At 42.9% G+C, this 11362-nt stretch overlaps 1 protein-coding gene across 1 annotated transcript in view; it reads right to left on the bottom strand.

Moving 5' to 3' along the window:
- Positions 1-6647: 6647 nt before the first annotated feature.
- Positions 6648-11362, bottom strand: part of pde6a (phosphodiesterase 6A, cGMP-specific, rod, alpha) — a gene marked incomplete at both ends in the record, with an annotated part of 143533 nt that continues 138818 nt past the window's right edge. Inside the window, 3 exons of the mRNA XM_084331861.1 lie at positions 6648-6697; positions 7007-7172; positions 7998-8081. Coding sequence (XP_084187987.1) covers positions 6648-6697; positions 7007-7172; positions 7998-8081 — 300 coding nt within the window. The remainder of the gene's footprint in view (positions 6698-7006; positions 7173-7997; positions 8082-11362) is intronic.

Genomic DNA, 11362 nt, shown 5'->3' with positions numbered 1-11362 from the left:
GGTCATTGCATCACGTTTCACTGTGCACAGCTGTCCAGTACAATGGATGTCATGAATTCTGAATGGTAAGCTTCAGTCATTCTGAATGGTAATGCCTAGATCCCATCACCCAGAGGGACATTTTTTAAATGAGTTTTAACTTGTAGGTAGCGAGTAGTGGCAATTATTCATGAAAGCCAACGGAACCATAGTGACCCATTTTCCTTACTTTGAGAACTCATAACTCAATACTTACAATACAAATATATTGGCAAAATGGAAAGGAAAATGGAAACTTTTGCAGAATTACAACCTAAAAGTGAATCTAGGTAGAATATCCCCTTAACTGTTTGTCTGGTTTCTCAGGCAGGCACTTTGAGATATGCTGCAGACAAATATACAACACATCAAGACTTATCTACATGCTTCTGATATACAACACATCAAGACTTATCTACATGCTTCTGATATACAACACATCAAGACTTATCTACATGCTTCTGATATACAACACATCAAGACTTATCTACATGCTTCTGATATACAACACATCAAGACTTATCTACATGCTTCTGATATACAACACATCAAGACTTATCTACAGGCTTCTGATATACAACACATCAAGACTTATCTACTCCTTATCAAAGGGCTCATGTTAAAAGAGCACATGCTGAAGGGGCTTGTCAGGTCAGGTGACTCAGTCTAATTAAATGAGAACAACCAGTGTCTCCCGTTTCCTTCACAGTGGTCTCCCTGCCTCTCCTATAAATAGTCCTCCATCCTCCTCTGTGGCGTGCCGTGCAGGCTGCCATCTCTGCAGTCACGACTGCCCCCGATCCTCAGCCAGGCTACTGTTCCCTTCCTGCAGGCGCACTGTGTTACTGCAGCTGTTCTGCAGCGACTCGCTCTCCTCCCCCTCTCTCTCTGCTCTAACTCTCTCTCTCTCTCTGCTCTAACTCTCTCTCTCTCTCGGCCCTAACTCTCGCTCTGCCCTCTCTCTGCCCTAACTATCTCTCTCTGCCCTAACTCTCTTGCTCCCCCTCTCTCTCTGCCCTAACTCTCTCTCTCTCGCTCGCTCCCCCTCTCTATCTGCCATAACTCTCTCTCTATAGCTCTCTCTGCTCTCTCTCTGCCCTAACTCTCTCTCTCTATAGTTCTCTTTCTGCTCTCTCTCTCTGTCATAACCTCTCTGCTCTAACCCTATCCCCCCTCTCTCTCTCTATCTCTGCCCTAACTCTCTCTCTCTATAGTACTCTCTCTGCTCTCTCTCTCTGTCATAACCTCTCTGCTCTAACCCTCTCTCTATCTCTCTCTGCCCTAACTCTCTCTATCTGCTCTCTCTCCTCCCACTCTCTATATATCTCCCTCTCTCTTTCTCTCTCTCTCTCTCTCTCCCCCTCTCTCTCTCTCTGCCCTAACTCTATCTGCTCTCTCCTCCCCCTCTCTCTATCTCTCCCTCTCTCTCTCTCTCCCTCTCCCCCCCTCTCTCTATCTCTATCTCTCTGCCCTAACTCTCTCTATCTGCTCCCCCCCATCTCTCTCCCTCTCTCTCTCTCTCTCCCTCTCCCCCCCTCTCTCTATCTCTCTGCCCTAACTCTCTCTATCTGCTCCCCCCCCTCTTTCTCCCCCTCCCTCTCTCTATCTCTCCCCCTCTCTCTCTCTGCAGTCACAGGATGTCTCTGCATCAGAGCTGCAGCTTTACGAGCTTCACTGAGCATTACAACCGTATACGGCAACACTGCCCCCTTTCTACCCAGCGACCGACTCTTACGTCATCATTCATGACATCACGGCGGGAGGACGTATGCTTTTACTACACCATGCGTGTGATGGAATGAGGGAGGGGTGGGTGGAGAGAGGGGTGTGTCTAGTTATGGCCCCTCCCCCTCCACCTCCTCCCGGCTCCAATGACAATCACTTCACATTATCTTCGCTCTGGAGCCACGATTCCCTCCTTGACGTCACTCTGGTTTTTGTAACTGTGTTATGTAAGGAAGTAGGCGGGACAGTTGACCGGTACTGATGTACGTCAACACGCACACACACACACACACACGCACACACACACACACACACACGTAAGGCACTAGACTCAAACATAATACTGACACATACTACATACTGCATGCATGCACAATCATCCATTGTATGCACAATGAGAGAAACATACAGAGAGACACACACACACACACACACACACACACACACACACACACACACACACCACCTACACAGTTCTGCAGTGTTGGTAGGAATGCTGAATGCTGAGGGCTTAATTGACCTCAGCTAATAGCAGGTAGGACACAATAAAGACATTGAATTACTTTTCAACTCAAACAGGGTAAACACTTAACACTTCAACACCAACAGAACACCTAACACTTCTGCTTAGCTACTTACAAGCAATTACATCTAAATAAATACACACGGGAAAGTAATGGTTACATATCTATGTTACAAAGGACACAACGTGTCTAGATGAAGATGTATCATGTCATCTATCTTTCATAAAGTGGCCTGTGAACTGCCACTAGGGGTGAGTGGCTAACTGAGTGAGTGAGTGAGTGAGTGAGTGAGTGAGTGAGTGAGTGAGTGAGTGAGTGAGTGAGTGAGTGAGTGAGTGAGTGAGTGAGTGAGTGAGTGAGTGAGTGAGTGAGTGAGTGAGTGAGTGAGTGAGTGAGTGAGTGAGAAGCATTGCCGGTTTTTAGGTGCTTCATATCTAAAAATAAGTGTTAAAATGAATTCTCATCCACACAAACTCTTGCATAACAGTTTAATACGTTTTCTACATAATTATATACAGGAACACAATACACATGCAATATGTTTAAAATGAATCTACAAACTTCTAAATGAAAAGTAAAAACAGCTCAGTAAAAACAGCTCAGTAAATACTACCGCCCAATCAAATGTCTCATTGAGAGCAAGTCCCTACAGAGAAAATAATACTAATAATAATAACTAATAATAATAATACCATGCATGTCCACCACCAGCAACTTGAGTTCTTGGAGTTAATTTGTTTCGATTATCTGAAACAATGGTTTCCATGGGTAGGCAATATCATGTATACAACGTAAGTGCAAATGTTAAGCGCGATATTAGATTTTTAAGTGCCAATTACCTTGTTATACATATGTTGTATTATGTTATGTTGGTTGTATAGTCTAATGTCCGGCTCACTACAGTATGTGAGATTTCCTCTGTCCTGTACCCTGTGTGTTGTCCTGTTAGAACATGGATTGTAGAATGTACTGTACTGTATGTTGTTGTCTGGTGTATCCATACATTGGAATACAGTGAATCTGATATCCATAGTCTTGTTGTTTGTCATCTGAACTTGTGATCATGATCAGAAGGTGATGTGCTAGTATTTCTATAGTGTCTCCTATTTCTACAACACCATTGGCTTCAGCTAGCAATCAGTAAGGACACAAATTATCTTCCACAAGAACGCGTACAACATAAAACATCAATACTCTAAAAAGTGGATCATAAAGCAGTTATCAACAGAAGTATCTTAGAGTTATGTATTATACCATATACTGCGTCTTAGATTTCTATATTTTGCAGTAACTCACTGGTGTGTTCTTCTAAGCCATTGTGGTGCTTTGATGCTGCTAGTTAGTCCATTTATCTTTCTATTCGCAGAACACATCTTGAGTAGCAGCTCAGTCCTGTAGTAGTAGATGTGTATCTACTAGACCCTGGTTTCATGATAAAGTATGACTCAGGACCTAAAATAAGCCACAGGCCTATTGTTGGTGGATCACCTGCCAAGACTAACTACATGTTCAAATGCGCCTGGTGGATCACCTGCCAAGACTAACTACATGTTCAAATGCGCCTGGTGGATCACCTGCCAAGACTAACTACATGTTCAAATGCGCCTGGTGGATCACCTGCCAAGACTAACTACATGTTCAAATGCGCCTGGTGGATCACCTGCCAAGACTAACTACATGTTCAAATGCGCCTGGTGGATCACCTGCCAAGACTAACTACATGTTCAAATGCGCCTGGTGGATCACCTGCCAAGACTAACTACATGTTCAAATGCGCCTGGTGGATCACCTGCCAAGACTAACTACATGTTCAAATGCGCCTGGTGGATCACCTGCCAAGACTAACTACATGTTCAAATGCGCCTGGTGGATCACCTGCCAAGACTAACTACATGTTCAAATGCGCCTGGTGGATCACCTGCCAAGACTAACTACATGTTCAAATGCGCCTGGTGGATCACCTGCCAAGACTAACTACATGTTCAAATGCGCCTGGTGGATCACCTGCCAAGACTAACTACATGTTCAAATGCGCCTGGTGGATCACCTGCCAAGACTAACTACATGTTCAAATGCGCCTGGTGGATCACCTGCCAAGACTAACTACATGTTCAAATGCGCCTGGTGGATCACCTGCCAAGACTAACTACATGTTCAAATGCGCCTGGTGGATCACCTGCCAAGACTAACTACATGTTCAAATGCGCCTGGTGGATCACCTGCCAAGACTAACTACATGTTCAAATGCGCCTGGTGGATCACCTGCCAAGACTAACTACATGTTCAAATGCGCCTGGTGGATCACCTGCCAAGACTAACTACATGTTCAAATGCGCCTGGTGGATCACCTGCCAAGACTAACTACATGTTCAAATGCGCCTGGTGGATCACCTGCCAAGACTAACTACATGTTCAAATGCGCCTGGTGGATCACCTGCCAAGACTAACTACATGTTCAAATGCGCCTGGTGGATCACCTGCCAAGACTAACTGGGTCCCAGGATGACATGACTGCATTCATCATTTGTGTCTCCGAAAGTTTGCTATACTATGCATGTTTTTTTGTGTGCCTAGTACACATTATGAAATGATGTGCCTATTGACCACAAGAAAGTCTAGAGCGATACATCTGCTAAACCAGCCGACCAGTTTATGATTTAGTGAGCTGGAGATGTGTGGATATCCTCTTTACTCCAATGCCTGATTTCCCAAAAAAGCATCTTAAATGCTACTATTTATTTTATTAATATTGAATTACTTTAATTTCTAGTTGAAAGGTTAGCGGATTGGTTAAGGAGGTTAGCTAATAGTTGGCAGGTTAACAGATTTAAGGAGGTTAGCCAGTAGTTAGCAGTTTAGCCGATTGGAGGTTAGCTAGTAGTTGGCAGATTAGCAGATTGGTTAAGGAGGTTAGATAGTAGTTGATAGGTTGCTGGCTTGAGCCTTAGTACTGACAGTACTTAAGGGCCTGGCTATATTGATCTGTTGTGTCTGTCTATACCTACTGTATGTCAGCTTTTAATTATTTATCAATGAGGAATATCCGTTTGTTGGACAGGGCTGAGAATGTGTCCGTCTCCACCAGATTTGTATTTGCTTTGACGGACAGACAAGTTTGAAGAGGAGGAACTGATGGATACATCACAATCCATTACTTGGGTGGCTCAGTGGTTAGCACTGTTGCCTCACAGCAAGAAGGTCCTGGATTCAAACCCCAGCAGGGGGCCTTTCTGTGGGGAGTAAGCTTGTTCTCCCTGTGTTTGCGTGGGTTTTCTCCGGTTACTCTGATACAGGGCTTGACGTTAACTTTTTGGCTCACTAGCCACTGTGGCTAGTGGTTTTCCAAAGTCACTAGCCACTCAGCATTTTCACTAGCCAAAAATCCCCGCACTCGCGCCCCCACTCAAAAAGTAATAAATATAGGTAATTTCTTCTTCATTAACCCCTGCTGGGGACAGTATCATTGTAATCATACTGCTACACGCCAACTGTGCTTCTGACTGTTGACTCCATTGTTTACTACTGCCTGCGACCAGTGACTCAGCTGCAAAAGGAGCTCCAGTTGGGGCAACGGCTGACTGGGACAAGATGGAGGGTGTAGATGTGGAAGAGTTGTGTTGAACCTAGCAATTACATTGTTGCTCCAAACGCCATGAACATTATCATTGACACACCTATGCCTTGGCTGTGTTGAACCTAGCAATTATACTATTGCTCCAAACGCTGTGAACATTATCATTGACACACCTATGCAGGGCTTGACGTTAACTTTTTGGCTCACTAGCCACTGTGGCTAGTGGTTTTCCAAAGTCACTAGCCACTCAGCATTTTCACTAGCCCTGGGCAGGTGGGCAGGTGTCAACGTCAAGCCCTGCCCTCATATCATAAAAGGACATGCATGCTAGGTACTGTATATCCTGCCATTGCGGTTGACCAAGGTACTGGCATTACAACTGGAGCTGGTCCCCGGGCGCCACACTGTGTGGCTGCCCACTGCTCCTACATACAGTAGTTAGGATGGGTCAAATGCAGAGGACGAATTTCCCCAAGGGGATTAATAAAGATATAACTTAACTTAAGCTGTTGTTTCTGTAAACACACGATTACGCTAGGTTCTAATTCAAAGGGGCAGTAATACCTTCATCTATTTAATCTGTTTTGTGATGATCAATATAGCTGGGCCCTAATGGTGCTAGTATGCCCCTGAGCAAGAGCTACTAAACCCTATTTATCTTAAATAATATAAACGTATAAACGTATAGAATTATAAACCAGATGTACACATAAGTGAATGGATAAAGAATATCTTAGCGCTGGAATGCTTTTGGGAAATCCATGGTTGAGCTGACTGCTAGCAAGCTGGAACTGTAGTGTTCTCGTCTAGCTGACGATACAGGTCTTAGACTGTGATCCCTGGGCTGCCTGGGCCTCTGTGAACAGAAGGAAGGAGGGAAGGAAGGACGAGAAGAAGGAAGGAAGGATGGGAGGAAGGCAAAAAGGAGGGAAGGAAGAGGGGGAAAACAAGGGAAGGTTGTGATGAAGAATGAATGAAAGAGACTAACACAGAGACACAGAGAAAAGGTGTTCAGTTTACATCCATATTTGAAAAAGACACTAGGCAATCTAGTGACAACCTTTCAACTTGTGTAGCTTTGTGTATGTCTTTGTGAGTGAGTGTGTGTGCGTGCGTGTGTGTGTGTGTGTACAGTATCTGTACAGTATCGGCATGTGTGTCCTACCTTTAGCAGCAGCTGCCAGGGCAGCCGCCTCCTCCTTGGCCTTATTGGCGTCGTCCAGGACGGCCAGCTTGGCTTCATGCACCTCCTTCAGAGCGTTCCACTCCTTCCTGTTGTTCAGAAGACGGTCCAGCATGGGGGTGATCTCCACATGGAAACGACTGAACTCCTACGTAGACAGAGAGGAGGAGGAGGAGAAGGAGGAGAAGGAGGAGGAGGAAGAGCGTGGATGGAGGAGGAGGAAAAGTTGTCTCTGAGTTTTAGCCTCGAACCTAGAAGCCCTGTACAGTACCTGTCAGTAAGATGGCCATGCTAACTGAAAAGATAAGATAAGATATTCCTTTATTGAGCCCCTTGGGGAAATGCAGGCATCATAGCAGCATGGGGGAGGGGGGGGGGGGAGGTGAGGTACAGGTAGTAGAAGACATACAGGTAACAGAATTATAGTACAGTGGAGAAGTAAAAATAAAAATGGAATAAAAAGGCAGTGTAAACAATATACAATATAGTTAACTCTGGCCATGTGCATATGGGCAACAAGGTGCGAGATGAGGGTACGTATGCCCTCTGTTATTTTGCCCTGCAATAAATATGGTTACAACATATAATCTAATAATCTAAATCTAATCTAATATATAATCTAAAGAAACTAAATGCTAAATATATGCAATATATAATCTAGTAATCCAATAGTCTAAATCCAATCTAATATATAATCAAAACATGCTAAATGCTAAATATATGCAATATATAATCTGATAATTCAATAGCCAGCTGGCTAAAACTGGCACATTTACAGTAATGTTGATTGATCTGTACTGTCCCTTTTAAATAAACTGAAACTGAAAAACTGTGGAATTATACAAAGGACATATGTATCACAGGAGACTTATTCAACTCTTGTTACACATACCTACTAGCCAACCAAGGTTCTGCTACTGTGCTTAGAAGTCAAAGATAATGTCTGATGTGTGAGTGTGAGGTGGAGACTGACCTTGTAGACAAAAGTACAGACGAAGTCGATAAAGCCACACTGCATCTTAGGCAGGTCAGCCGACTTGGTCCTGTCCATCATGGGCTGGAGGAAAGCAGAGAAACACCAAGGTGGAATCAAAACAAGTTTAAGCACTAAAGTGTTCGCTGCCGTTTACAAAATTCCTCCTAAATCAATTTGTAAACCTCAATGTATTGCCTGCCCGTGTAGTAATGTGACTCTGCTCTCAACCTTTTCTACACAAGCATGGATGGACAAGTTGGTTTCCCAGGTGAGTCAATACAGCTAGTATTTTAGGGGCTTTAAACAGGAAGTCCTATTTCACTGTATTCAGATTCAGATGACTTTATTGGCCATTACATTTACATAAAAAGGAAATGTGTCTTTAGCACTGGCATATGAGACACAATAATTATACACGATTAAGGTAGGATGAAATGTTTTAGTGGCTAAGTGACAAGTGGCAGCAATTAAAGTGATGAGTGGATTGTTCTTCCACTGGCATGTGGAGCCAGAAACCATCACAACAATACATAATACACGTCACTATACAACAATAAATACATGTACATTAAAATAAGTGAAGGTGTTAGTTGCAGAATGCCCTAAAGAGCAAACTTTATAATAGATAAATCAATAAAATATGTGTGTATCAATAATATTTGTGCTGGACGACCAACGTAAGTATGCATTATACCAGCTGGTTTATTTTGCTGCTATTTCCATACTTTCTCTATGAGTTCCTATTAATACTCTGGCTAATGAGCGAGGTGACTAGTGTACCAGCCAACTTCCATCAACGTAACAACAAAATATTTAAAGGATAGATTTCAAACCTATCTCTTTACCAAAGCATTTGACTGACTTTACACTATTATACTGCACTATTTCTCTGTGATTGACATTGCACTATTTATCTATGTTTTATTCCCCATGTTTTTATGTTTTTATTCTCTATTATTTTATATATCCGAGGCTGGACATCCGTATTAGTCAATTACTGTTTTCCCACAGATAGGCGGGACGTTTTGGGACCGTGAGCAGGAAATGTGAAAGGCTTTACAGACCAAGTCTTGGTGTATTATAATTTGTATTGCACTGCACTATTTTACTCTTTTATTAAAGATTCGAAACTGTCAGGGATTAAACTGTGTGGGTATCAAGCAACAAAGACTGTCAGGCTTTAAAACTGTGTAAGACCCAGGCCTAGAACCGCGCCCTGAGAGAGGGAACTGCACCCTGAGAGGGAGGTTTGCCCTGAGTGGGAGGTTCGAAGGGTCAAAGTGGGTCAAACAAGAGGGAAGACTGTCAGGTTTTAAACTGTGGATACCAAACAGAAGGTAAAGACGACATTGAACTGTACAGTAACAGTAATCCAGATTTTATAGTATGTCTGCACTTTATATGCTCATTTCATCATCCATGTCTTTTATATTCTACTAAAACTGAATTAAACCATAAACAAGGTGGCCTGTTGGGATGTTAGATCCTAATGTGAAAAACTGTGATTTTATATGTCTGCTCATTTTACCCTTGCTATTATTTTACTTATTTTTACGCCCCACTATCCGCTGGGTGCATACTATAACCGTTATCATGTTTTGTAACAGATTACAGAAATTCAGGAAGCCTATTGGAACGTGAGGTTCTGATATGATTTGATTAATATATCTGCATTATTTTATCCCACTTTATGCTTTGCTCTTGCTGCTTGTTTTACACTGATTGTATGTCTAATTTCTTACTGATGTAAAGCACTTTGAACTGCAATCCCCTGTATGAAAGGTGCTATACAAATAAAGTTATTATTATTATTATTATTAAAAAATGTAACCTAAAATTCTGTTCATGATTTCATCGTTTTACTTTCATATTGTGTTTTTGGCAGGCACAGGCCTTAAGATAGCTAATACGTAAAATAAAATCACATTATGTAATTAGATCTTCAGTGCCATTAATCATTGAAAGCCTGTGTCAGATTTGGTGGAAGTGGTGGATGTGTTCATTTCAGAATGTAATATTTCTGAATGAGAGTCTGGTACTCTCATATCTGGTGTTCCAGCACTTTGAAGATAATCGCAGAGCGCTGTCAGGCACCTCTTTTGATGATGGTACGGTTTTTCTGCTCACAAATGGTGGTTTTAAATTAATGTAAAAAAGCGTTGCTTCTGCCCTCCTCCCGTTCTGTTTTCCCAGAATGTTGAATGGCATCCAGTGGTTGAGCCTGTGATATTGCGATGGCCTCGTTTTATTATCTCAGTCACCCAAATGAGAGAAAACGACTCAAACATTATGCAACGAGCGGGAAACCGCACAGAACCACGGCGCTACTTGCACACGCCGCCGACAAAACCTCCATGCCAGATTGTCCGTGAGTGAGTGAGTGAGTGGGTGAGTGAGTGAGCGATCCCAATTTGTACACAGTGCACCATGGGAAAAATGGAAATGTCTCCTGCAGTGTTGTAGCACTCGAGTCCAGTTCCTGAACAGATTTTCAGGATTTGTGACTCAACTTGGACTTGAGCACTGATGACTCGGACTTGGACTTGGACTCGAGCATTGACTGCATTCGGACTCGGACTTGTTAATTGATAAATCATTTTTCTTTTTCTTTTTTGGAATAGGCCCTAATCATTTGGCATAAGATATTGATGGCTAGTGCATTTGTTTGGCACTTTATTTTGTGTCACAAAGTAAATAAACTCCCTTTGAAATGGTGACCACTGTGTCATTTATGTTTAATGTAGACCTATTTTTATTTGTATGTCAGCTCTTGGAGTGGAGTGGACTCAACATTGATGACTTGGACTCGTACTAGGACTAGGGTAATGAGGACTCGACTCTGGCTCTTCTTTGGTGACTCGGACATGGACTCAGACTCGAAGACTGGGGACTCGAGACTCGACTCGCACTTGAGATTTAGTGACTCGACTACAACACTGGTCTCCTGTTCCCTGAAATGTCCCCGCTTAGAAGTTTTAAAGAGGAGGAAACACGGGTCACTTTACAGCAAGAGGAGGAATATTTTCTTCAGCTCAGATTGTAAAGTGGAACAAAGTCAGGGATGATAAACAGTGATTAACAAGGTAACAATTGCTAATTGAAGACAAAATTGCCTGTTAACAATTGCCTGGTGGCGGTGGCCTGGCTTTGCCGTTGAGGACGTTGCCTTGAACAGTTGCCTATTTGCCATGACCTTTGTGGGGTTCTGAAGAACACTGGCCCGTCACAGACTGTAGGCTACTGCTGGGGAAATACAAACAGACCAAAACGAAAGGTTTTCCCTGCTGACATGAAATGCTATTAGATTCAGAGCACTGTGACGTGTGAGAGAGAGACAGAGAGAGAGAGAGACGGAGAGAGAG

Source organism: Notolepis coatsorum (genome assembly GCF_963971535.1).
Source record: "Notolepis coatsorum genome assembly, chromosome: 16".
NCBI lineage: Eukaryota > Metazoa > Chordata > Actinopteri > Aulopiformes > Paralepididae > Notolepis > Notolepis coatsorum.
Note: the sequence above shows the minus strand (reverse complement) of the source record. Positions and strands in the feature narration are given on the sequence as shown.